The 27198-nt window shown below is 42.1% G+C and overlaps 2 protein-coding genes across 6 annotated transcripts; one reads left to right on the forward strand and one right to left on the reverse strand.

The window, feature by feature from the left end:
* On the reverse strand, positions 1-13814 carry LOC130146000 (uncharacterized). 2 transcript variants are annotated; one of them, XM_056331579.1, is made up of 9 exons: positions 13685-13814; positions 13345-13417; positions 12136-12289; positions 9043-9188; positions 7327-7503; positions 6428-6541; positions 3367-3453; positions 1337-1484; positions 1-850 (listed from the first exon to the last, which is right to left on the reverse strand). In XM_056331579.1, the coding sequence occupies exons 1-9, from the start codon at positions 13702-13704 to the stop codon at positions 819-821; spliced, it is 951 nt and encodes a 316-aa protein (XP_056187554.1). In that variant the 5' UTR covers positions 13705-13814; the 3' UTR covers positions 1-818. The 2 variants fall into 2 exon arrangements, with proteins under 2 accessions (XP_056187554.1, XP_056187555.1); XM_056331580.1 differs by lacking the exon at positions 1337-1484.
* SLC35E2B (solute carrier family 35 member E2B) lies at positions 13705-26957 on the forward strand. 4 transcript variants are annotated; one of them, XM_056331577.1, is made up of 9 exons: positions 13705-13729; positions 19190-19719; positions 20440-20575; positions 21666-21793; positions 22570-22690; positions 23041-23094; positions 23735-23807; positions 24546-24691; positions 25852-26957. In XM_056331577.1, exons 2-9 carry the CDS (start codon positions 19395-19397, stop codon positions 26096-26098), a joined length of 1230 nt encoding a protein of 409 aa, XP_056187552.1. In that variant the 5' UTR covers positions 13705-13729; positions 19190-19394; the 3' UTR covers positions 26099-26957. The 4 variants fall into 4 exon arrangements, with proteins under 4 accessions (XP_056187552.1, XP_056187548.1, XP_056187549.1 ...); XM_056331573.1 differs by lacking the exon at positions 13705-13729 and adding an exon at positions 14225-14363; XM_056331574.1 differs by lacking the exon at positions 13705-13729 and adding an exon at positions 15985-17271.
* Positions 26958-27198: the final 241 nt, after the last annotated feature.

Below are 27198 nucleotides of genomic sequence, written 5' to 3' on the forward strand. Positions count from 1 at the left end.
CTGTGTTTACACTTTATTAAAAAATAGGCAGCCAGTAGCTAAAAGGATCCAATCAATATAGTACCAAACTTTTAAATTACAATATTAAAGGCTTATTTTAACAGTCACCCTGGTGTATGAAATGGCACACGGGTTAGATACACTATAGGAAGGCATGAAATTACATCGTGCAGTTTTCATGTGTAGCTGGGATTTTAAAAAAAAAAATTAAAAATTGAAATATTCTGAAGTCAGAGGAGGACCAAGAACCCTAGCCATTCTGTTGGGGTTAAGCCATCATACAGCCATAGTGGAGATCAGGCAATACAGCTGTCATAAAAATGTCGGGGCTTGCCCTCTGTTCAACAATAGATCTCAGTTGAGAAACGATGGTAGAGCAATCCTCTTCTAGACTCAGGTATATCAGATGGGTGTGCAAATTATTTTCATTATGTTTGTGAATATCCAGAAAAACGGTGTTTATATTAACAACATTTTCTACTCACATGCATGTTGTGAACCTCCTGCAGTTACAAAGCAACATCAGGAAAACAAGGAGTGAAAGATGTGTTGTCCTGTCAGCAAAACTCACTGAATTGAGAGGATTACTGTTCAGTTCCCGAGCACACTTTGCTTGTTAAACTAAGTTACCAGCTGCACTGCGATCGTTCCCTAGCACGATACGAACCAAGAAATGTGTAGACATTTTTCTGAGCAACTTCCTCTACCTTTGCAAAACTGACTCGTGATCTTACATCCTGAATGCAAGTACTTGATCAGAACTTCCCCGGCTATGGTTTCACTCTGTAAGAGCTGCAGATACAACACAAGGGGGATGCTCAAGAGTCGATCCTTCCATAGGAAGAAAACACTGTGGGAAGAAAGGAAGATCAGTCAACACCAATGCCTAGCAGCATTTATGTTCTTCATGTAAAAGGAAGTTTGGGTAGTTTAAGATTAGTGGGTCTCTAGGTCTCTTTATTCTGTCTTTCTTAGTTATTATATGAAAGTTATACAGCATGATAAAGAAGAAAAATTACATGTATCTTGTATAGAGGAGATCTTTCCACACAGGTCTGTTTTTCTGGATAGCAGCAATTCTTGCACAGGTTAGAAGCAACTTTGACTAATGCCAGTTTTCTTCAGGGAGAAATCACATATGTTCCATCCAAGCTTCTGAACCTTGTCAGGCCAGTAAATTCTGAGGTTGCAGTAGTGCTTGATGTCATTAGGGATCTGCCTTTTATTGTGACTATCCCTAACGATTTTCCTGGCTTGACAAGCTCTCTACTTAATTGTGACTGTGATACAGTAGGCTACAACCTTCGTACTTAAATTCACCTTTTTAAGTACTTACTTCTTTCTCTCAGCCCCTGCCCAAAGCTGCGGTAGACATGAATCAGTGCCCAAAACAAAACAGATTTTATTGCAACAGAAATGCAAGAGCCGGTAATGAAAGCAGCTTCCAGAGTGTAAGAATTCCCTTTGCCCCACTCCCTTATCACCTGCAGGAAAATGGAGACATACAACAATCAACACCTAATGCCACAAAACCCTGAAGCCATAAAATGCAACCAACCACCACATTTCTGAAAGTAGTAGCTAGATGGTATTTGGGGGGATAGGGTGGGGAACTGATCACTTTTAAACCGTCTTACTTCTTTGATTACATGCTTCCTTGGCTACACACTGACTCTAGCTAAATGCATTATACTTTCCAGTCACTGAAGTCATAAAAACAGTATTGTGTCCAGACTGAAAAAACAGTTAAGCTGGAGATAAGGAAAACAGACTTTATCTTAATGTGTTTCTTTCCACTATATAATACAGAATGAAGTTATGTCCCCTGGATGTCATTGTACTGTTATTGTCACACGTGTCTAGAGGCCAGCTTCATGACCGCATTTTCATTTCATGGCTAGCCTGATTAAGGTGCTTATGATACTAGTAATTGCCTAACCTGTGCTTTTTTGAGAGGTCTGACACAGGAAAAATGGCAACTTTTCATTAAAAGCAACAATATTTATATCCTGCAGCTGTCTAGTGCATTGAAAGTTTGAGTCACTGCCCCAGCAGGCCTAGCGATTATCAAGATGAGGTTTAAAAAAGCACCGTTTCGACTACTTTGATTTAACAAACCCAATGGTGTTATATGCCAAATCAAGGCAGGTTATGGATGTCCTGGCCAATCTTGGTGCAGTTAGTTTGTTTGTCTATTAAGTTCTGCCACTTTTCCTGTTTACACTGCAGGGGGTTGTTAAGCAGCTGCTTTATAGAGTCAGTGTAGCAGCTTTTTCAGAGCTGAAGTAATTAATGGTAAGTGCAGTTTTGGTTTTTTTTTTGCCTTTCCGGTAGTCAGATAAAAGATGGTAAAAAGCATAGGTTTGGAGAAGCAGCTGTATTATAGATCTCTGTAGCACAGAGGAGCATTGCATTGCATGTCCATGCCCTCATTTGCTGGTCACTCTTGCGTGTTGGTTGTTACCGTGCAAAAATGGAAGGAGACCTAGCTATTTTCAAGTTGTTACTTGATGTTACTCTTACGTCAGAGGCCACCCTCTGTACTTTTCTTCCTATACTGCAATACGAGTAAAGTATAGCCACCAAAGACAGTGTGTGGTCCTGTGCTTTGCCAGATCAAACAGGCTTGTGAATAATTGGAAGAGCCTGATTTGACTGCATGCTTTAATAAGTAGAACCCCAAGGACTTGGATGGCTGCAGCCACTGGACTTTTATCAGTATCTGGAGACTATTTGTATGAAGTATGAGAAACACTGGCTGCTATCGGCACTTCAGACCCTTCCCATGATGAACAATCTGCTTTGCCCTTGCCCTTCTTCCTTACCTCCTTCACATGAGTTGCGGGAGGTGCTGGGGTGCCCCAGTGATAAGCGCTTTATCGCTATTATAGTGCCAAAAAAACGCCTAACACTGGAGTTTGTTGGCTTTGTGCTGTCTTTTGTTTTGGCTACATCAAGATCAACAGCTGGGGGTGCTGCCCAAGAAATCTTTTATAATGTAATGTGGCCCTGCAGATGGTCAAATGCTTTGGCACCACTTGAGACTTCTTATGAAGGAGGGGAGGCATTTTTGAGGAGCTGCGTATCTTGTACTGAAGGATTTTATTGCATCTTTCCCTAATCATTCTGGATGCTTGGCCAGCTGCAGAGACTTCCAAAGCCTCTCCCTCTAACTAATCAGTTCAAGAGCAATTTGACCCAGTTCCCGTCTTGAAAAGTTGCTCCTGAAAAGGTAGGACATGTGTGCTGCTCTCACTGATTTTAACGAAGGGGTATGCTCAGGAAAGAGGCACCCTGTTTTGGGCCCAAGGATCCAGTAATGAAGAGGGAGGCCTCCAGCCTTGCTCCCCGAGTTTGATGAATTACCGTGTAAAGCAGGTAGATGAGATAAACTACTTCAGGTACATTCTGACTCAGAAAAATCCACACTAGAGGTTTCAGTTCTTTTAAAATCTGTAAAATAAGATAAAACATATACAGCTTTATAAGGTGTTGCTATATACTCTATAAAGGCTATATAAAGTTGATTTTTCAATAGCATTTTAAGTGTTGGTCTAGCTGAGTTCTCAGTTGTAACTTTGTTCTCCACTTGCCTTCCCTACCTGTGTTTTTCCAGCAGGAAATATGGTCTCTTGTTTTCCACAGAGCTGGGCCAGGAGTGATGTTGGTGAAATCAGAACTGGTTGCTTCATGGGCACATTCTGACAGCTGTGCGTGATTAGAGCCATTTCAGCATCCTCTTGAGCTCTGCCTTCTAATGCTTACAGTACAACTCCCAGCGAGCTTAAATGGAGAAGCACTGACTCTTCTGAGTTGTATCTAACCTGATGCACTTTTTCTTTGGGTATGCTCAAATTTTTCTCTAATAAATTAATGTTTTCATAGCTAACAGATTGAAAGCGCTCTGTGACTTTTTTTCTCCACCTTTGTTTCTACTACAGAGAAGTAAAGTCACTGAGAACTAAAATGGGGGAGAAGCAAGAGGATTTAACTGTCAGAAGAACTGTTTCACAATTAATCTTGGGACTTTGGAAAGAAGAAATGGCAGACTGCTTTCCAGCAGGAAGCAACTTTCAGCAGTCCTGAACTGGAAGGGCAGGTCTGAGCAAAGGAAAGTAAAACAGCTGAGTCACTGGGAATTAAGGCAGTAACTGCATCAATGCTATGATGATTTGATGAATCTGATCAACCAGAGATTCCCCCCCGCCCCGAGACCAATCCTTCTGCAGTTGTCAATATATGAACCTCTACAAAAGCAGTAAGTCTCTCCCCTAAGGGAGTTTGTCTGTTCCCTGCCACCTCTACTGTTGTCTCCATTTTCTGTGGTACTGCACAGTGCTCGTCTTAGGATAAGACCAAAAGGGAAAGGAAAGCAAAGGCTGAGAAACAAGAGGAGGGGGGAAGAGAGAATTAGTAAGTAATGGGAGAAAGGAGAGAAAATAAACAGTGGACATAAATAAATCCACTAAAGTAAGTGGGAGAGCATGTATATAAACAGAAGAAAAATAATGAATAATCCCCATGTGAAATGACATGTGCATCAAACCAGAAATAAAAGAGCATGAGGTTTAGCTGTGCTTTCAGATACCGCGGTGAACAGAAAGGACTGTGTACGAGGCATTTTCAAGTCTTCCCTTCTATTATACTTTCTGGTGGACTATGTATGCCTCCTGCCTTTCTTACATAACAACCTCATAGCAGGTGCTGTTTCTGGGAGTACCAAACAAGACAATGATACGTGTTTCTCTACTACTGCATCATCTGCAAGCAGCTGATTGTGAAAAACTTGTCTGAACAGGGTACAGAAAACGAGTTTCTATTGCCACCCCTTTGTCAAACTCTCTACATGCTCTAGCCTGAGACAGAATCGTTTTTACCTTGGATGCAAAGCTGCCAGGCTCCTGAAATATATCTGCCTTTTCTAAGTTGCGGTTACCCTGCCTGCAGTGCTGCCACTTACTGAAATACGGCACTAAATTATTTTTTCACTAATTTTACATTTCCTATTTCTTAGTTAGGCCAGCAGCTGTTAACTTTTTCCAGTAGAGAAGTTAGTAATGTACCTAGACAGGGTAAAAAGTAGCTTTCAAGTAGTTCTAATGCAGACTGTTTTGAGCAAAGGGCAAGAATATGTACTTATGCCTAGGACATTTACTAGTTGAACTATTAAGAAACTTGTTTGCTCTTGATGAAAGCATAAGGAATACCATGTACATTTAGACATAAGACCATCTAACTGAAACTCCTCTTTCTTTCCTTAAAAGAATCAGCGCTGGTTTTAATGCCTAAAGGTAGATCAAGGAGAAGCAGAGAACACATCATCCGCGATAAACCACTGGTCAGATCAACTTTGTTTCCGATGGTAGGGGAAAAGTAGCGGAAAGGTTTACACTTTTAATCCTAGCAGGAAAAGACATGGTTCTGATCACTCCCTTCTTTCCACGTCTGATACACTTTAACTAAAAGCAAAGATCCAGTGCCTCACAAAGGTCTATAAAGAGCATTCCTAGGTGTCACACTCAGTCCTGTCTCAGTTTTTCCTTGCTGGAGAGCTGTTAGTGACCGTGACACTCCAAAGTCCAGGAGAAACATGATTCTGTGCAACTATTAACCTGAAGTTACTGAAGTATTTTAAAAGCACAGTGCTTTGTGCTACCTCCACTTTCAGCAAGGAAAGTAATAGCACTTGGAAAACTGTATTTCAGCGGTCAGGAACTCATCTCTGTGGCTAAAGCAAACACTCAAAGAGCCTAAAAAACCAAAACCAATAAACCCAAAACCCCCTACGCTCCTTCCTGGTAGTAAAAGACTTAGATATCTGATGTACTTTGGCCCAGATTCTGCAATTGTTCCTGGAACAGAGCTCTCAAAATTTCAGAGGAAGTTGTCTGACGTGAAAAACTACATTTCAAGTTCACAGATCCTTATGTTAACCTGAAAACTGTCACTCACCTTTAAAGAAGCTGCCCCCATAAAGGACCACTCTTCTTTTTGGTGTGGTTTCCTAACAATATAAGGCCTATGCAGTCTCACTCTGTCTGTATATCCATCTTTGTAATAATTTGGAGGACTGTTGCCAGCTTCCCCTAACCTTGTCAGAGAAGTAGAAATATTGAAGATACTGTGATCCCCTAGGTTTCGTTAAAGTAGGTGATCAAGGACTCGGAATAGAACAATGGCCCTCAGAAAGGAATACCGATAGTGTGACGTTGTTTCATCCTGTATGCTCAGTTGAGAGGCACAGACTTATAAGAAACCTGACTTCATTATTGTTGGTGCTCTTGTTTTCTGCTGGGATCCTTTCTGGCTCCCTGCCACTTAGCAGTTTTACGTGGAATGGGATGGCTGTGGTAATTGCCCAGGGTGAGAACTTGTAGTCTCAGAAGCTGACTATCCTTGCTAGTGTCGCTGTTAGCGTAACACTTACTGCGATGATGCTAATGGTCACCTTCAGGCAGGCCCAAAGAACCCCTGTTGCTGAGATGATGTTATGGAGAAGGGTGATCTCGTGCAGGCTTATCAGCAGAACACACAAGCAGAGCTGAAAGAGAAGAGGCAAAGATTTTGGTAAAATTATTAGTTTAAGACCACACAGTCCACCAAAATAAATTTGACAGAAACTCCCAGAAACAGTTAACTTGGGCACAGGTCTAAAGGCTAAAATTTCTCCTCAGAAACTGACAGGCAGTACAAAACAGGACACTAGGACAGACATGCTTCCCTGCATGCCACATTACCAACAACAAAGAACGAGGAAGACAATAAGGTGGGCCCCAGGTAAAGCGTAATACAGTGGTAACTCAGAATGAAGGATGGTGTAGAGAAGCAAGAACTCCTTTCTAAACAGATCTTGGGTTCACGTATCTGTAACTCCAGGTTGCTGTCTCACCCCGATTGCCCTGCTAGGTCAGGCTCCCCCCTCCCATCCCAGTATAGTTTTCTCAGATGTAAGAGACGGCTAGGATGGCTGGAAAGCAAGAGACTGCAGGCTGAGATGATGTGCAGTGATAACCTTTCTCATTTGAGGAGGCCATGTGAAGTTGGAGCTTCTGGCTGCAATTGTTTTCAGGGACATACTTCCCCAAAATAAGTCAGTTCTCCTTTTGGGCGGGTTAATGATAAAATACACATTGATTCATTTTTATGGATTTTTACTACGCTTCCCTCTAGCAAACACCTGGAGAGATGACCACTATTAGCTGATCTTACCTGAAAGGTAAGATACAGGCAGGATTCTTCTAGGAAGTGAATGGTTCAGCTCAGCTAGTCTAAGATACTCTCAACAGGAGGGAAAAAAGGGAAAGCCAAGAGGAGAAAGTTCTGTACCTGTGCCTGAAGATCAAAGGTCAACATGGAAAAACAGAGGTTCAGCATGAAGTATTGTGACTGCAGGCTTTCTAGAGCACCACCTACTCGAAAGGCCATCATGCTTTGACTCTGAATGAGGATGATGGCACAGATCACATCAAAGGAGCCAACCAAGAGGATCAGAATGAACCGGGCCTGATGGGAAACAGAAATAAGCATGTGACTGGCCGTGCCGAAACAGGGGCAGTCTTTAACCTTAAATCTTCTAACTGGAAACAAAAGACCAAAGGAGTAAGGAGAACTCCTTTAATAAACAACAATTAAAGATGACAGTTTGCCGCACTGTTAAGTGGCCAAGATCAGGCCATGATTTTTGCCATTTGTTGCAACCACTTGGTAAACCGCAGTAAACTCATTTTGGCTGTTTTGGTTTACATTACCCTCAATGTAGTTCTACAACTGTTGAGAGAAACGTAACCTTTGCACTCCCTGTAATATCACAATGACTTCTAACAAGGTTTTGTTCGAGGTTTTATTCATACAGTTTGAAGAAACTGCTTGATAGAGACTGGCTCTAAGCATCCTGTGTGGCACAAACCAACTGGTAAGAACCTTCCTCATTGATTTCAATGGGACAGTGGGTTATTCTGAATGCTGTACTCATCAAATTTTAGTTTGGGTTGTATCCACAACTTTGCTGGCATCCACACTAAACTTCTGCTGCTTTAATGATGGCTGAAGAGGTAAAATGTCCTTCATAATTACATCCATCTGAGAGTATTTATACTAGTATGCCTTATTCTGGCTCAGAAATTTTGCTCAGGAAGCCAGAGTTACAGTAATTCATGTTACTTTTATAGTAGTAAAAAAAAAAAAAAAAAAAGTCCTTAGTAGTACATCTATGCCAGGCTTTACTTTGAGGTTCTTGTTTAATATATAAACCAATGACTGGGATGTGTACCTTAAAGGAATTTGCATCTCTCCAATACCTGTTCCTTATTGACCCTAACCACCCAGTTTGCTGTAGATAAGTATGTTTAACTAAATGTACAATTGATAGGTAAATTGAATGGGAAAATTCTGCTTTGCGGCATCTTCCTAGCTTGGTTGCCATCTCTTGTATCAAAGAATAATTTTTGGATGACTTCACAGCAAGGAACCTCTTTCTCACATTTGCGATAAACGTGTGCCCACAAAAGGGAAGAACTTCTGAGAAGCACGGCAAGCAGAAGTTTAACTACTAACCTTAGTAACACACAGAATACAACCCTTGTATTAGGTTTTATTGTTATGAAATGCAAAGATCATCTGGAACCCTAGCACATTGTATCTTTTTTGCAGCAGATTACCATAAAAACACATGTGGGGCTGATGGCTACATCCCTGCATATAGACTTGAGATTCCAGTTCTGTGTGTAGGTTAGATTTACGTGACCTTAGGCCAGTCATTTCATAGAGCGAAATCTGAAGCAGAGTGGGTGAAGTGGAGGATATCTTCTGTGGTAATCCTGTGTGAGTAAACTTTGATATTTATGTTCCTTTCAGATAGTGCCTTAAAGAAACTCACAGAACAGCTCAGAGAAACAGATTTGCAATCGCAGAGGTGCACATTTTGTAATTCAATGGTAGGAATAATTCAGCCTGTTATCAGTGGCCCCATCACAGACATCTTGCCTTTCTAAGATTTTCAAATCCAAGATGTGGAGAAAAGTTAATTAAAACCAGGAGACTAACCAGGAGTTTCGGCTTTTGTTCAGCAGAGAGAACTGTGAAGTTGACAATGGAACGGAACATCACTAGCAAGATGGAAAGAACAAAGACGATGAGCTCCTGGCGATTCTCCTGCAGGATTCCTCTAGTCACATAGTACACACAGAACACTGGCAAGGAGAAGGAAAGGTCAGTTACCAGGTGAACGCAGATTGCACAGAGTGCAGTTTTTCAGTACGCTCCATCCGGATGACAGAATGGAAGTATCAAAACCGTGTAACAGGCTCCTCGGTCAAGAGCGTATCTTTATTCTTGCCAAGGGGCCTGAATCAGATAAGTAAAATGAGTACCCTCCCCTGTGTTTAGTATACAGAAATGAAGTAAGATTGTTAGATTTTTAAATTACTTCTGAAGTAACACTTTGAAAATGGCAACCTATTAGCTACCCCAATTACTTGGCAGCTGTGGTATGTTATTCTATTAACATATTCTTGATTGAACATTATTTTGAATAGTATATTTGAATTAAATGAAGTGACACCATTCTTATTAAAGAACTGAAATTACATAATCTTACCAGTGAGAGTAATTCAAGTGACTAACAAGCAATTTACTGCTCTTAGGCGCACCTCTACAGTATTGTGTGGTTCTGACCACAACAAATGGCTTGTGTGAACAGAACTCAGGCAGACAGACTGGAATCCTAACAGTTTATTTTTGTTGTGGAAATTTTGAAACACCTCACCCTGCAAACAACAGTCCAGAAAAGAACTGGTTCAGGGAAGTTCTGAGTTGTTTTTATAAAATACATCAAATCCCACCACTCTCAACACAGTTAGCTGTCACTGTTCAACTCTACACTGTTTTGACAAAGCTGAAATAAGGAAAAGGCTCTCCTTCCATAAAACCACAATCAGTGCTTTGTTCTTATATAGGATGCTCCTGAAAACACTAGTTAATTCTTATCATAGAAAAAGTAACAATAGATTTGTTTTCCCAGAGGGCTACTTCCTTGATTCTGTACATCAAATAATCTGGTTTTGCTAGGTTGGGACATGGGGACAAAGTGTCATAGAAGTTTTCAAAGTAACATAATAACTTCAGTCTCTAAACAAACCTTCTAGTGAATGAACTTCCTTTTTCACTTCTACTAACAGCAGTTGAGAAAATCGAAAATGTTTGGCAAATTACAAAGTGACTCATGCAAATTTTTGGTGTGATTATGACCTCAGGAAGACCTGAAAGACTTAAGACAGTATCTCATTGTGTTGCAGATTCGACTGCTCAAGCAGTAGTCGTCTGTATAAACTATTTTAAAACAAACTTTTCTGAGCATTGAGATTTTTGCAGAGAGAGCATATGCACATTACTGAAATAAAGGCCATCCCCATGGTTTTGGTAAGTGACCTTTTTTCAATAAATTAAATCCCAAACCCTCTTTAAAGTAAATATCTCTAGTGGTAAATCCAAGAGATTGTTACAGCCAGGGCATCTATTTTTCCTTAAAGAACTATTACCAGTTCTATCAGTCCTTGTCTACCCTATAGAAAACATGGCATGGTTTTGGCATGTTTATAGAGGTTAGCTTACACATCTTAAAATCTCAAGGTAAGCCCATCATAGTTTTATTATGTTCCTTGAATGATGTTATCTTTACTGACTAATATGTTGAAACAACATTCATTTACATTAAAATTTTGAAATCTGAAGTAATGTGTTAAAAATACATGATTTTTCCTGATTAAAACCACACATTTGTGGGAGGCTTGCACTTCTTCCCGTGTGTGTTGCAGCACAGAATACTAATTAGTATCAACAGAAGGCAGGAGGGGGGAAAATAGATTAGCAAACATGCTTTCAACTTCCCCATTTATAACATCAGGTGATTCATTTGGTTTATTACGAAGGTTCTTCATTTTTCTCTGAAGCACAAAACAGTGGTTGCTAACAAAAACAGTGTGACAGATTGGAGGCACCAATGGTCTGTTCTCACATTGCAATTTTTGTTGGTATGCTGAGTCCTGTGTGAAAAGCTGCTAATCAAACCAGAGTTTTGGAATAAAAGTATTGTTTGTGTGTGTCTAATTATAGAATCTGGAATAAATCTATTATCTTTGTTCCCTGCGGGTGAAAGCATGAAAGCTGGAAAGCAATGACTGCTTATGATTAGCATGTCCTTCTCGTACACAAGGTCTTAAACACCCCCCAGAGTCTATTATTTCCTACACTCTTTTGGCCAGCTAGCCAACAGCCAAGACCTGCTACAGCCAGTGAAGAGGACTCCCCTAAAATACTTACAATTGTATTTATTTTCATGTTAAGTTTCATTTCTACTTAATACAAACAGACCCAGGAATATGAACATAGGTTTCTATTGAAGCTCTAATTGGAAATACCCAAGGAAGTTTGAATTTTGCTGCCGGCTGGACAAAAATTATTGGACAAAAAAGAGAAGAGCTTTAAAAAAAATGAGGTACTTATTTTATTTTATTAAAATACTTCAGGTGAAGCAACATCCTTGCAGGAACTTAACACAAAAAGATGACTTAACATTTTCTTGTTTCAGATCAGACTGTGTGTGTTTGGTTTCTTGCAGTGTAAGAGGGTGCCTTGAAACCAGCTACAACTTGGGCATAAGCATAGTTCGTGTCAGAAGATGTACGTTCTGTACAAGCCTTGGAGTGTGGACATCTGAATTCCCCACCCTGTTCCAGCAGAGACATTCCAATGGGAAACGGTAAGCTCTTTCTGGGACAGCTGAACATTCAGTATGTTTTGCATAAAGCGGCAGTTGTCTGAAAGCAAAATCACTGTCACATCTACCTAATGAAATGCCAGTAAGAAAACCAACCAGAGCAAAACTGCCTAAAACCTGAATATTTTTTCACACTATTCATGCATGAACACATTTTGGATGACACCCATCTATTACTGATCCTTTCCTTGGGAAAAACGACAATGGCAAAAGCATCTAGCTGGTTAGTGCTAACGTAGCAGAAGATTCTGTGTGTAATGTATCAGGCTAAATGGAGCGACATAAGAAACTTCAGTTGCTGCTTCATTACTATCTTGGGAAAAAACATATTTGTTTTGAAATAGAAACAGTATGTTTCTTACCAACTCCAATTAACTGAATAAGAGAAATGGTGAAATCTTCCTCAGTTTGTCGAACAAGTGTCTCTATGGTTAGCCCTATTACACTTAGCAGAGACAAAATAGTGACACAGAAGTAGATCTTCACAGGAAATGATAGCTCTGAACAAGGTTTTATCTGTAAAGGAAGAAAATTTTTAAACACGTAATGCAGAATAAACTAGTTGCTGTCCCTAAGACACATGTTAAAGCACATTGGCTAAATGGTGCAAGCGTGGGGTTTTCCTTGGAAAAAGGAAGAGAAGCTCGCTACAATTGAACTGCAACTCCAAAACCGCTGAGGAAGAGAGAAGTCGGACTTTATTTTGTAATTCTCAGCCTAGATTTTCTGGAGTATACCTACAGACTGCCTTCTACTTTGCTCAGTGCCTCACAAGGGCTACGATGTTCCAATTTCATCTCCCGATAGCACGATTGCCAATGCCCATGTACACGCCTAGCAAAACATAGCGACGTTCAGCAAGTAACTTCTTCCCAGCGCCCCGCCTCGAGACTTCAGAACACTGTAAAGAAAGGTTCACTCTTCTGAATAACATACACAGCATTCGTGGGCGGGATGGTGGGGGCTGTTGTTTTTCTTTCCATTCACCCCAGACAGTCCCAGTTGTGGGGACAGCGACACTGCACCAGGCTAGCTGCAAAAATCACCTTCCTGGGATGTTGGCAGGAGGGAAAAAGCCTTGGGAGGCCGGACTGGAGGGTGGCACAGCTCTGGGCTGCCCTGCTCAGTGGTGGCCTCCGCCGTGATCCCCGTGTGCGGGGGGGGGCTCTGCTTGCGTTACCTGCCCCCCACTGGAAAACACGGGGAGGGTTAAGCAAAACCACCCGTTGCTTCCAACGGGGCGCTGGGGTGGGGGGTGGGCGGCAGAGAGGGCCCCGCTTGGAGGGGAGGCCCGGGGTGCCGAGGGGGGCTCAAAGGGGGTAACCTGGGCTCCGGGGGGCCGAGGGGGAGGCTAAGGGGGGGCACCGGGCTCCGAGGGGGGGAAGGGGGGGGGGGCCGGGCGCCGAGGGGAGGCCCGGGGCGCCTCGGCCTGGGCCCAGCTTTGCCTTGGCGCCCCCCCGCGCCTGCGTTCGGGCCTTCACCGGCGCGGGGTGCCCAGCACAAAGCACCCCCCCGAGCGGCCCGGGGAGCGGCCCGGTGGTCGGGGCGGGGGGGGCAGCGGGTGTACTCACGGGGCCGCAGGGCGTGGGGATGAGCTGCCGGTGCCGGGGGGTGAGGTTCGGCAGGGGGGGGGCCGCGGCGCCACTGCAGGGGGAGAGAAGGGGGCACCATCACCGGCTGGCAGTGACGGCAGCCTGCCCTCCCGCTCGGGCCGTACCACCCCGCGGCGCCCGGGGGGGGGGGGGGGGGGGCAGGCGCCTCCCCTCCCCTCCCTACGCCCCCCTCCCCTCCCACCGGTAACGCGGGGATGGGGGGGGGGTCACTGAGAACCGCCCCCCCGCCCAGCGCTTGGTTCCGCCCGGCCTCCCTCCGTCCCCGATGGCGCGGAGCGCTGCGGGTCCCCACCGCTACCTGTCGTCGGCACCCTCCATGGCCGCTCGGCGCCGTCCCCCTCCGGTAACGGCCCTACATGGCCCAGCGCCCGCACTTCCGGGGCAGGCGCCCGGCCGGCGCGTCACTTCCCCGTCCCGCGCGGGAAGCGCGGCGGTGGCCGCCGTCCGCCCTCCTGCCCGCAGCCCCCCGCGCCTGCGGCCTGCGCCTGCCCGGCCCGGGGCGCCCGCCACGGCCTGCACCGCCTGGGGCCGCCGCTGCGACCAGAGCGTGGCTCCTGCCGGGCTCGATGGCACGGCCGGCCTCGAGTGGCACGCCCGGCGGGGCTGCGCGGGTTGCAGCCGGCCGCCGCCCGCAGCCGCGTCCCCTGTAGCCCCTTTTCCTTTCCTTTTCTTTATTTTTTTTTTCCCCCTAAAAGGGCCTCGCCCGCGGTGAGCGGGAGCAGCGCCGCTCCCGGGGCAGGGCTGCGGCCCCGCAGGGGTGGCCCCGGCCCGGGGGGAACCCGCCCTCCCGCTCGGGTCCGCGGGGCGGTGCGCGGCGGGGCCCCACCTCCCTGCCCGCGGCGGCGGGGCCGGGCCCAGCCCCGGTGCTCCGCTGCGGCCCGGGCCGGCCGGCCGCGGTGGGCCCGGGAGCGGCTGGGCTGGGGCTGCGCGCTGGGCCCGCCCGGGGCTGGCCGCGGCCGGGCTCTGCCGGCGCTGAGGTAGGGGACGGTGCGGAGCCCGGGGCGTGGAAGCGCTGCCGGCTGGGCGCGGGCGCAGGGCCGCGGGCTGCCGCTCTGGAGAGCCCTGGGCGGGGGGCCGGTGCTGCCCTGCAGGGCCCCGGCTCCGGGGGTGGCGGGGGGCTGTGGGGCCCGGCCGCGCGAACGGGTCTGCGGGGTCTGCTGCGCTGCCCGGGTGCTGGAGGCGAGGGGGGAAGGTGTTGGGACATGGTGACTAGAAAGAAACGCAGCCGCAGTGCAAGGAAGTACTAAGCTATTTCAATCCTTTAGCATCTCTGTATGGGAGGCGGTAATAGTTTTGTGATTGTATTTATTAAACATCTTGGGTGCTGTCCTCATCGTTTAGCAAAACAGGGGTAATATTCCCAGCTTACCTGGGATGAAGGATGCCATGCTTCCATTGCGTTGGAAGCCAGGTGTGGGTGACCTGTGTTGCCTTATAGTAGATTAAGGGAAAACACACACCAAGGCTTTTTTTTTTCCACTTTTAAATTAGCCCTCGTTCCTCTAACACTTGCAACATCTTTTGAGCTTTCCTTTTTTGTCTGTGAGGTGTAAAGATGACTTTATGGAGTTCTCTGCAGATATGGTCAAAAGCACGTGTCTATACGTAGGTACTAACAAGTGGTTGGAAAAACTGTAGCACAGGGTCTACACATAGGTACTAACAAGTGGTTGGAAAAACTGTAGCACAGGGTCTACACATAGGTACTAACAAGTGGTTGGAAAAACTGTAGTATGGGCTTTTCATCCTCGCTGGTAGGTGGTGGCCATTCAGAAATCCAAAATGCTTCCAGCCATAGGTGGATGAATGCAGTAAGGAGCTGTCGGTGTCATACGTGTAGTGGTGACTGTAAGAACTGACTTAGCTGTTTAAGAAATAATTCTTTTTTTGATGCAGTTTTGAGGTGAGCCGCATCACAAAGGAATTTTATGTGAAATTTGTTGACGCACCTGAGAGATGCTTGCTAATGGATATATTCCAATTATAAAAAATATTTAGTATGCTCTATGGAAGGATCATGAAGGACTCTGCGTAACCAGGGTTGCAATAGATAGGTAAAGAGCACAAAATCTGTAGTGCTGGAAATGCTATGCTTTGCTTTCATCATAAATTGTGTCTTGGTATAGTAGATGTCATTTTGAAAAGACACTATATTTTCTCTTTCATGTGACCGCTTTGTCTCTTGTTGCTGTATGTGTTATCTTGAGATAATTTTATTCCTTCAGTTCTAAGGAAGGAATCTAGTTATATTGAATTCTGTCTGTATAATTGGGTAATTTTATTTTTTGACAATTTCCTAAAAATTTGGGTTAAACCTGCAGTTTTTAATGAAAAGGAAGTTTAAGTATATACTACTACAAGGATTTTTGACACGTCTGTGATAATCTCCTTGAAACGATTACCAGAGTTGGAAATGAAATGGGTTTTGGTTTTTTATCAAGTATGGCTCTGAAAGAACTCAGTTTCCCCATGTCATGCTTGCTTTTACAGATGACTGGGTGCTGTTAGTGTTGGGTGAAGACGGCTCGGATGGCTGCCCTGACCCAACTTGCAGCAGAAACCCTCAGTGCAGGCCAGGTGTGTGCAATGCCGGTTGTTGAGCACCGGCAACTCGATTTTTCACCAGCTGCCTCACTGTTCACATCTCTCTGGTTTTGGAGGGGGATGTGACGCAGACCTCCCCTTCACCAGAGAAGGAAAACTGACTTTGCTCCCTTTTAAACTGTGTTAGAAAATTTCTTTGGAAGCTGTTTATTTGGAAAACATTTCTTACGAAACGACTAATGCAAAAATGCAGCGTGTGTGTGTTCTTGTTAACCTGCGTTGCTTCTGGTTTTGTGTTCATTTTTTTTGCAAAACTTGGCGGCTTTTTTTTTTTCTTCTGAGACCTGTAGACATGCTGCTTTCACAGTGATGAGATTAAACTGTACTGGTGTGAACTAAGTGTAGGTAATGTGTATGGATTAAGAATAGATGATGTGTACTAGTCCTGATGTGGTTTAAGAGTGACCGTTTCCCTGCAGCCTTAAAATTTCGCGGGTTGGGGAGAAGCAGTTGCTCTGCTTTGATCTATCTCATGTCCACAAAAACACTTGCTGGGGTTGGAGTGAGCAAAGGGAGATGCTTTTTGTTTCAGAAGCTATGAGCTGGTGCTAGCTAATTGAGAATGTTTGCTAAGCTGTGACACCATTTCTGCAAAAGCACTGGATGGACAGCTGTCACTTCTATAGAGTCCTGTAGGCTGCCTGGCTGCCAAATAATGTTTATTCCCACGGAGGCCGCTTGCACATGATAGAAAACAAGTGTAAGCAATTTAGTAATCAAACCAAGTAGGACTACGCAGATAATGTCTTCATGTATTTTCTTCGCTCTTAAAAGTCTCCTGCAAAAAGGTTTTTCTCTGCTCCTGTTTCAAGTTTGAAATGAATGTATTTCTCGTTGAATTTTGAGTTGCTCTGAGTAGAAAGGGAGGAGGAGTTTGAATGCAAGTAGATTTATGAATGTGATGCCTTAAAGCTTAAGGAATCGGGGAGCTGTTGAATTGGTGATTAGCTCTTTGTAAGTCAGAATTAGCCTGAGACTCTCAAAGCTTATACTCAATATTTTTTCCACCTTTAACATAAGATCTTTATTGCTAATGTGGTTAAAAGTTGGAGAAGATAGAAGGAAGAGTGCAAAATGCACAGTGTGCTATTCGTTCTTTTGAGCTGGAAGATTGAATGTTTGTGCGTAATCCAAGAGAAACAGTCTACCAACAGTTGCCACGTTTTCATCTATTGGTAAACATCAGCTGCTGGTTGGTCTTAAGGGAGGAAGACTGAATTAGTTCCAGATGAAGAACTCTTTCAGCCCATTTAAGACTTTCCAGTTGATTTAAGACAGCAGGTCAGTAATTTAGGGGAGTACTTTTGTTCTAATTTGCTATTCTGCTTCCTGCCATGTGTGGATTCAGTGATAGCAAATATGATACCGCAGTGCTGCAGAGGGTGGGAGTTTTGTTGTGCTTGATTGCTTTTGGTTTTGAATAGTATAAACAGAGAAAGTATTCACAAAGTTGCGGTAACTAACAGTTTTGAATGTAGAGGGGTATTTTTTTTTTTAAGATCTGAAAAAGGAGGAAGAGTCAAGAATCTGTTTTTCTTAACAAATTCTCTTAAAGAATTCATGCTTTCCTTCAAAGTTTTGGCTGAAACTGGGTTAACCCAGTTTATGTGGTTTAATGCGACTGTGTCGGAGGGTCTTGTTACCTCGGTGTGCTGCTAGCCTCCTTTCCTGGTAAATTGGAAAGAGATAAGGGGATAGGGATGGAAACCTTCTCTCCATGGCTGTAATAACTGAAATAGAGAACATGTGGAATGGAAAATTTTAGTGTAAAGTAGCTGCTCTTCAGGATATTGAAAGTGACATGATATATTTAACTCTTTAGTACCTCTTCATGATTTATGTTGAGATGCCACATTGGACATTAAATAAGCATGAAGAAAATAGTGTAGCCTGTTCACCTGTTCACATGCTAACAAAGTCAGGGTGGGTGCAGTAGGTCTTCTTACAACTCTTGGATTTTTGCTTGCCATCAATTATTTCTTGAGCTGCCACTGTTTGATGCACTGTAGCATTACAATATCATTTCAGACACCTTTTCCAAGATGTCTGGTGATTAAATTCCCCCACAAGGATTAATTTTTAACTGTATAAGCTCCACTGTCTTATCTATCTTGCACATATGCTCCTGGATAAAAGTATTTCAAATGTAATTTCCCCTAGTGTGTGTTTGCTGAGGAGCAAGAGGTCCTGTCTGTCGTTTCACCCTCACCTGCTTCATGTTGTTTTCTTTTGCTTGTAAGACAGAGAGTGCAAAATAGAAAGCAGTAAGTCCGGTAGCATGTTTTAATGTTGCAGATAAGCTGCTCGGGTGCAATTTCTTTCTTTCTTAATACAGACTTTGAACCTGTTAGCATTGTGATACTAACTAACATTACATGAGTTGAGAGGAATAAAGGTCACAGGGTGGTGGTTGTTCTCCCAATTCTTCCACTCTAACTTGCCACATTTTGTGTAATTTGTAAAAGGAGAAAGCTCTAGTTGCAAGCAATTTAATACCTTTTCCTGATAGATCTTTTGAAAAGGCTTTAAGGATTATTCCAAGTGCTAATACTGAATTGCAAGCTATAGCAGGACCGCATGGCAAAATAAGTTAATGTTGCATTATTTACAAGTAATTAAACAGAGAACAAGTCTGAAGAGCTCTTGGACGTATTTTCCTATTTTGTTCACTTAGACCTCATATTTACCAGGATAATGGTGTTTATGATCACTTGAAGTTACTAGCCCTTGATTATTGATTTTGCTCACTTTGACTCGAGTTGATAATTAGTACTAATAGTGCAGGCTCCTGCCCAGCTTTTCTGGGTTGTGAAGATTTTTCTGTTCAGTGGTTATGAGACTACCTTAGACTGAGATCAAAGAAACTGTAGAATCTTGAAGAGGAGTTAATTATAATTGAAAAGGCTGCTGTGTTGACATGCTTTGGAGGAGAAAGAACTTAAAAACGTGTCAAGTCTTTTGTGTGTACGCATGCTACTTTAGAACTAAAAAAAATCTCCCTTAGATAAGGACTTAGTGCGTAATCTTGGTATTATATTAGGAGTGCAAACTCCAACCCGAAAGACAAGCTACAGAAGTCTTTCTGTCTTTCATAAACTGCAAGTGAAAGGTGGTATCTTTGCTGCATTAGGGATTTAAAATGTCATTATGTTGAGAGCTACATGCTTTTTTTCCTTCTTTCTCTTTTTTTCATTCTTAGGCAGAAAAAATGGAATAGAGCACATGAAGAAGCATGTGAAGCTTATTTTTTATGCAAGATGTTCTTTGGAGGACCAAGTACACTTTTTCAGGCCATGGGAGATGAAAGACTGATCACATGATATTTTTGTCTCGTTGGACTGCTGTGCTGTGCTAAGTCAATGTTGGTTTGTATTAAGGACAAATATTAATAACTTAGTGGCAGCATGTCGACTGTGACAAGCGCTCAGACACCGGAGGAACCTAATCCTCTCCCTCCTGAAGAAAAGCCGAAGGGAAAATCACTATTTCATTTGGGTTCGCTCTTTGCTAACAGAAGTGAAAAATTTATAATTGCTAGGAGTGATAGTGTGCCGGAGGAGAACGTGCTGAAAATAACTATCACGGAGACCACAGTCATTGAGTCGGACTTGGGCATCTGGAATTCTCATGCTCTCATCTACCTCACTTTGTGGTTTTTTTTCAGCTTTTGCACTCTTTTTCTTAACAAATACATTCTTTCGTTGCTGGAAGGAGAGCCCAGCATGCTAGGTAACCCTACCTTTCTTTTACACTTTAATTCCAGTAAGTAATTTGACAATACCAGATCCTCCTGTATTAAGTTGAGGGACAAAATGGTTTCAATTGAAGTGAAAAAGACCTAGTTAGGAGATGTGGGGGTGGATCTTGGGGCTGGGAACTCATGAGTTGTGATCTCAGCCTGTAAAGGGGCTTCTGACACTGTCCTTTCCTCCGCTCGCTGAAAGATGGTATGAAACTTTGCTCACAGAGGAGCTACAAGATGGTGTTTGAGAAGAAAAACGTGAATACTTTTTTCTGTATTGGGAGGGTAGCATGCGTTTTTTTAAAAAAAGTAAAATCTTGAGTCAGTGGTTGATAGTCTCCAGAGCTGTTAAGATTTTGTTCATCTGTAGAAGTGCGAAAGTTGCCTTTGTGTGATCTCTGTTATCCAATGGACTGCTTATTTCTTTTTTTCTAAGGGGGAAACAGAGGGCACTTCATCTGTGAACCAGATTTTATAGGTGTATTCCACCTCTGTTTTATTCTGTTGCCCTGCTGGCAGATGTAGAAGTAAGGGGCTTTTCTGAGAATTTATGAATTCTAGACAGTAGTTGCCATGTTTCTTAACTGCTAAAATTACTACACATAAGTTTGTCTAAGAAATTTTCTTATGTTGCTTGATGCGTCATGTTCCCATCATCTTCTGATTTTTTTTTTTTTTAATTTTTTCCCCCTCTCATCTTTCTTTAGGTGCTGTTCAAATGCTTTCAACCACCTTCATTGGCTGTATAAAAATGTTTGTTCCATGCTGCTTGTATCAACACAAAACACGCATCTCTTATCCACCCAATTTCATCATGATAATGCTGTTTGTTGGATTAATGAGGTAAATGGTTAAATATTTCCTAGAGATCTCTCTGGTTGCTTCATTGCGTTCTGAACAGAAGCTGTGTTTTCATGGCTGTCTTCATTCTTGGTTGGAAATTGTTTGGGGTATTTACCTTTTCCCCCAGAAAAATCACAGGATAATTTTATTTTTAGTTCCTGTTGCTAAATGCTACGTTCCTTTTTCCAGGTGTCAATTTTTTGGCTAGCTTGGCTTCCCATCACATTTAGCTTCTTTAAGAACACACTTCTCTTTCCATTTACTTTCTTCCTGTTCTCTTTTGAGGCTGATATTTGTGTACTAATATTTATTATGATGCTTTGTTCCCTCACCTTTTCCAGCAATTTGCCTCAAAAGTCATACAGGCTATTAATGTTTATCTTTTAAAAAGTAAATATTTGCTGTGTGCTGGGACTCTATCAGTTTGTGGTCTAGGAGAGAATAAGAATACATGATTTGGTTTCCTCTGCACTGCAAAAGTGATAAAGGATAACAGCGTCCAGATTAATTCAGAGTAGCTTTATCGTAGTAACTATGCTGCCCTGTTGTTTAATTTCTTTGAAGTATGGTACATATGTAGCATACCTAATTTACACTAAAGATGGATAAACCACAAATGATAAAATGTCCTTGGTGAATTACTGTTTATTGGTAGAATTTTACTTTTTTGGCTGACTATTGAAAACTTCAGTTTAAAACCCTGTCACCTGAGGCTTGGTTAGAGTGTGTTAAAACGTAAACTTTGAAGTTTCCTGGAAGTACATCCATAGAAATTGCACAGTTGCCCAAGGGTGTCATTGTTTATGCTAAATAAATAATAATGTTTAAGCCAAAGTGGGAAGCAGTAAATATGAGGCATCCCACCTCGCAGGTGCAGAGGGGGGAAGGTGTGCAGCTGGCGGTTGCTGCCGTTCACTTGAGCTGCTGTGATCTGATAGCTGGATTGTTGGCTACGCCTGCCCATACTCTTGTTTATTCTGGCTCAAACTCAGACCCGGAGAAATTGTAATGCAATTCTTTATGCTAGATGTCTAAGAGTAGCTCTTAAAGCATTGCTTTCTGCTTAATTTCATGTGTTCTTCTACTACAGATTTGCAACCGTAGTCTTGGGTCTTGTCAGCTTGAAAAACGTGGCAGTTTCATTTGCAGAAACTGTTAAAAGCTCGGCACCGATTTTTACTGTTATCATGTCTCGGATGATATTAGGGGAATACACTGGTGAGTATTTCACTGTTGAAATGTGATTCTTTTTTTCCTCTTTTTTTTTTTTAATACGGTCACTTAGTTGGCCATGGACAAGAAAATTCCACTGAAATAGAGTAAATGCAGCTGGAAGAATCATTCTGTTTGAACACAATGAGTAGAGTATATTTAAATAAAAAAGGATTTATTTTAATGCAGCTGTTCAAGGGCGTTGTTGCTCTGAGGTTAATTTTTCTGACAGGAAAATATTATTGCAGCCTTAAGTACCTCAAGCTCAGTGTTTTCCTTCTTTTCCTTCTTCCAAGGTCAGCTGGCTTGCAATTGCATGCTGTTTGCTTGAAGAGCTTTTGCTTGTTACTAGCTATAAGTCATAGGAGTAATACAGAAACCACGTATAGATTGCTGTGTGATTCTAAATGTCGAAAGGCTGAAGTAGGCCAGAGGAAGAAGAGTACTTTGATCATGGAGTGAACAGGGAGAGTATAATTTTCTGCTGTCATCTGGTAGAAGAAGAAATCAAGAGTTTTGTGTTTTTGTTTGTTTTTTTTTTTTTCTCCAAGGGAGATACTTTTGTCAGTGAGTGTATGTCCGTATTGTTTTTGAGACTTCCCTGCTGTTGTCTGACATCTCATTTTAGAACCTCTGTACTTTAAAATCGAGTCACAGAAGTTGCTTTTTCTTTCAACTAAAGAAGTTAAAGTGGAATCCAAGCTTTCACATATAGTATCTGATACATGTAATTGGAAGTACAGTAATGAAACACAGATTTAAATTTTTCTTTTCATTTGCAGGACTGCTGGTTAATCTCTCTCTCATTCCTGTTATGGGTGGGCTAGCTCTGTGTACAGCTACCGAAATCAGTTTCAACATTCTAGGTTTCTCAGCAGCTTTATCAACTAATATCATGGACTGGTAAGGCATAATGATAGTTGCATATGTGGAATAACAGAAATTTGTTTATTGGTAGATGGAAGAAAATTGTTGCTTATAGTTGGTTTTGTGCACAACTTTGATACTTAAAATTTATTGTTTGTGGAAGATAGTTTCTTTATCATAACTGCTAGCACTAATTAGATTAAAAAATAGTACAACTCTGTCAGTCTAGAGGAGTTAGATCAAACTATTAACTGTAGTTGTATACTGTGTAGAAAACATAGCTACCCATCTAAGGGAAACAAGTGTCTTTCTCACGGATTCATTTTATTTATCCTACTTAAAATACAGATAACTGGTGGTGGTGTTTTGTTTTTTTTTCTCCCCAGTCTGCAAAATGTCTTTTCAAAAAAACTACTCAGTGGAGATAAATACAGATTTTCGTAAGTATTAAAAATACTTCAGACTTCAGGTTTGATTATAGATGGAATTTGAGTGTCATAAGGAAACCATATATTTAGGATTATATTGCACCAAGGTGTGATTTTTTTTTTTTCTTGTACTATTTACAGGCAGCTTTAACCTAAATCATTTTATTGGGGGGAAAAAAACCTTCCCTATGCTCAGATCCCACCGTGGTAGGTCAGAGTCTTGTAATTGGCTAAAACTGGAAAAAAAAAAAACCCACCCTACCCAGAATGAGTCCTCTTTTCACAGAAATAAGTCCTTACTCTGCAATCATAAAACATCCCTTAATGTAATTAGGCACGCAGAAATGAACTTCAGTACTTGCCGTTTTACCTGTGGAGCGTGAGCCAGGAGTAAAATCTTGTGGTAAAATACACCTATAGCCATATGTATTTATTTTACCACAAGATAAAATGCTAGTTTTGGTCTTGAAAACATGTGCCTCTTATCTCCAGTCCATCTTTGCAAGAGATTGCGGAATTTGTTGTCCCCAAAGCTTGGTAGATGGCTTTTATTATTCTGATATCTGTAAATACAGTAACGATGCGGCTTGGTTCAGCTCTTGGAAAGAAGCAGCTTTTAATTGTTTTCATCATTGATTTTTCTCCTTTGTAGAGCCCCGGAGCTTCAGTTCTACACAAGTGCTGCTGCAGTGGTTATGCTTATTCCAGCTTGGATATTTTTCATGGTAATTTGAATTCACTAACACAGATTTATGTTTGCTTATTGACTTATGAGCAGAATGTGCAACTAAGGTTAAACTTAATTTTTACTTTTCAGTCGTCTTTTTTTTTTCCAAATCACCCTGAAATACATTTCGTCTTATGTTTCCAAGAGGTTGAAAAATTTCTATTTTTTACACACACACACACACTCTCACCCCCAAAGAAATAATTTAATATAGACGTGAGTTGACAAGTGACCCAGAAAGACTGGGTTTCTCAGGATTGTTGAAACCAAATCATAATATTGTCTAAGTGCATTTAAAGTTTTAGATAAAGACTTGAAAACAAAATCTTAAATATTTATTGTTTTTTGCTGATACTCATGCGGTGTATGGGAGTATCAACACTCTGAAAGCAAAATTGAGCTAAAGTATGTATACTGTATCAGGTTCAGTGTGTATCCTTCATGTTTTGGCATTTCGTTGCCGTGCATCAGTGTTCAAAAAAGAAAACGTCTCACAGGCAGGCTGAACACACCGGCAAGTTCAGTCAGATGAGAGCTGTTTTTCTAGTATATTCTTCGGGGGAGAAAATTTTAGTATCTAAATGTCTTGTATGTTTTAGGATTTGTTTTGCTGAAGTTTAAATGTAAACCTATATCTGCTTATAATAACTACTTGGGTGGAAAACCACTTTGAGTTTAGTTCGTAAGGAAATCTAAAAGTCCTCTTTTTTTTTTTTTTTTGTTTTTTGTTATTTAGGATGTCCCTGTGATTGGGAAGAGTGGGAGGAGCTTCAGCTACAACCAAGACGTTGTCATACTACTTTTAATAGATGGAGTTTTGTTCCACCTACAAAGTGTTACAGCCTATGCCTTGATGGGAAAAATTTCTCCTGTGACTTTCAGGTAAAACTGTATTTTTTGCATAAAGAACACTGTTTTCTCTTTTTTGTTGTTGCTTGGTATTTCTGCTTGAGAACTAGGCAGTAAAGGTATTGTGCAAAGAAATAAATAATGTAAATGCATGAATGCATCAAATTAAGAAGAAAACATCATATCCGAATCACGAAAACTTTGTGGTTTGCTCCCTTGCTTTGCGAGGAGAGCAGCATTTGACCTGTGCTGTTGAGCTTCTGGAGCAGGTGCTCACATTTACTAGCAGGGGTGCTGTATTCAGGTGTAACGGTTGTTCCTTAAAGCTGGGTAATGAGACTGGACAGATTCACCGAAACCCTTGATCCCATGTTTAAGCTGCCGTTTGCTTCAGTGATAAGCCAATCCCTACGTACACCTCGGCGCAGGACAGGATACGAGCAATCAGCTCTGTATTTCTTTTTTCCCCGGCTGTCTTTATGGAATTGTGTGTTCTCTAAAGACAGCTTCCACCCACGCTGTCAGCTACCGCCAGCTTTGTTAGGCTGTTACACAGTTCTGACTCAGTAATCGGTTGGTTGTATGAACAGCCCGGTGGCCTTTGGGGTAATCCTGGTCCTAAACTCCATAGGCTTCTGCTGTCTTAACTCTCGGGTGCCCCTGCAACAGTGTTGTGACAATTCGCTGTTACACACATGCTTATTCTGACATCGTTAGTCTTCTCTACGTAACAGGCTGTAAAAGCCTATATTCATATTAACATGTATGTGAAATTTCATAACTACTTGCTATAATTTTGCTGATGTGATTTGGATATTGATTCTTTTCTGGTTATAACGCTATATTACTTGAATAGTAGCAGCACGCTTGCAAATGATAGTTATGTTGCTAGTGTTCTACTAGCATTTTCTGGATGCCTGTTAGCTAGAAATTGATTGCTGACACTGTACTGCGTACTTGAAAGTAAAGAGACAAAAACCTGAGGTGAATTATTGTACTAGCTCTAACATTAAGATACGAGTGCTGGTATACGAGCAATTTGGTGTTGGTACTAGCTTCAGGAGGAAAAGTGGAATGTGAGTTGGTGTTTAAAAAGCAAGCAAAACAAAGAGGGGTCCAGCTACATTAAAGCATGGTGGTGTGTGGGATACGAGAAAGCTATCTTTGGTCTTAATTTTTATATTCCTTTCCAGTGTTGCTAGTACTGTGAAGCATGCCCTGTCAATCTGGCTGAGTATTATTGTGTTTGGTAACAAAATCACAAGCCTCTCAGCCATTGGGACTGTTCTAGTGACAATTGGAGTTCTACTATATAACAAGGCAAAGCAGCATCAGCAAGAGACGATACACAGCCTGGCAGCTGCAGCTCCGCAATCCGCACAAAGTACAGCTGAAGATACAGAGCCACTAATTTCCAAGGATTTGGAACCGTATGATTAATATGGCCGTTTATTCTTCCCACCTAGTGTAACTCAAAGAAGGTCTTCCTGAAAGCGGTTGTTTCGTCAGCTGTTGATGCTGATTTGGTTCCTTTGAGTTCGTGGCAGGTCAAGCCTGGGACTTGAAGCAGAGAGAAAACGATGGGAAGAATCCAGTAAGCCTTGATGTACTGAGAAACTGAGGACTTGGTGTCTTAGAATGTGGTAAATGTGGGCTTTATTGTCCTTCCTTGACTGCAAATAATGTACAAGCCTGTATTAGAGACAGAACTTCAGTGTCTTGTGGGAAAAATGATTCCTTTCTCCCTACCCATCAAAATAATGTGAAAACGCGGACCCATCACTGTATTCTGCTTGCTTGCAGTGGACTGACATTGGTGCGTAACTGAAATGCCGAGTTGTTTGTTACTCTGTGCTGCCTGCATCCTGCATCGTTTGTGTGCGTCATAGAGCTGGAAGAAGGAACCCCCTTCTCTCCCAACAAGTGACTTACTCTGGTGTATGTTTAGTTGAATCGAACTATGGAAATGGGTCCATGCCCCAAAGCAGCAATGAGCAGCTATTTCTGACAACAAAGCTAGGAATGAAAAGTGGTTTTTCTACTGAAATTTAACATGGGAATATTGCATCCTGATTGTGTATTATTGGCAATATAAAAACGCAAGTATACGCGCATATACATACGCTGTATAAATGGAGTGTGGCATTAAATACCTGCAGTTGCTTAGAGGTAAAAAAACACTGAAAAATTTTGGTGATAAAGGAAGCAGGATCTCTATTTCTATAAGAAACCATTTTAATTTCTCGCATTTTGTTATGTATTTCTGTTATGAGGAAATAAATCGATTTTGGGGGTATTATTTCTAAGAGCACAAAAAATCTGCCTTTTAGAAACTCAGGGTTATAATTCTGACCTGTGCGCAAAGTATTTCTATCATTTCTGATTATGTAAAGAATCTGAGGTATCTGTGACAGATGGAAGAGAGGTGACTAAAGGGAGGAATGTTAACCATAAACTGAGGCTAATCTTTATTTCTGCTGCTCTTAAAAAGTTTTATTTTTTAAGGAAATTGTCTTCTGGTAGATCAACGATTAAAATTT

Source organism: Falco biarmicus, chromosome 3, assembly GCF_023638135.1.
Source record: "Falco biarmicus isolate bFalBia1 chromosome 3, bFalBia1.pri, whole genome shotgun sequence".
Classification (NCBI taxonomy): domain Eukaryota; kingdom Metazoa; phylum Chordata; class Aves; order Falconiformes; family Falconidae; genus Falco; species Falco biarmicus.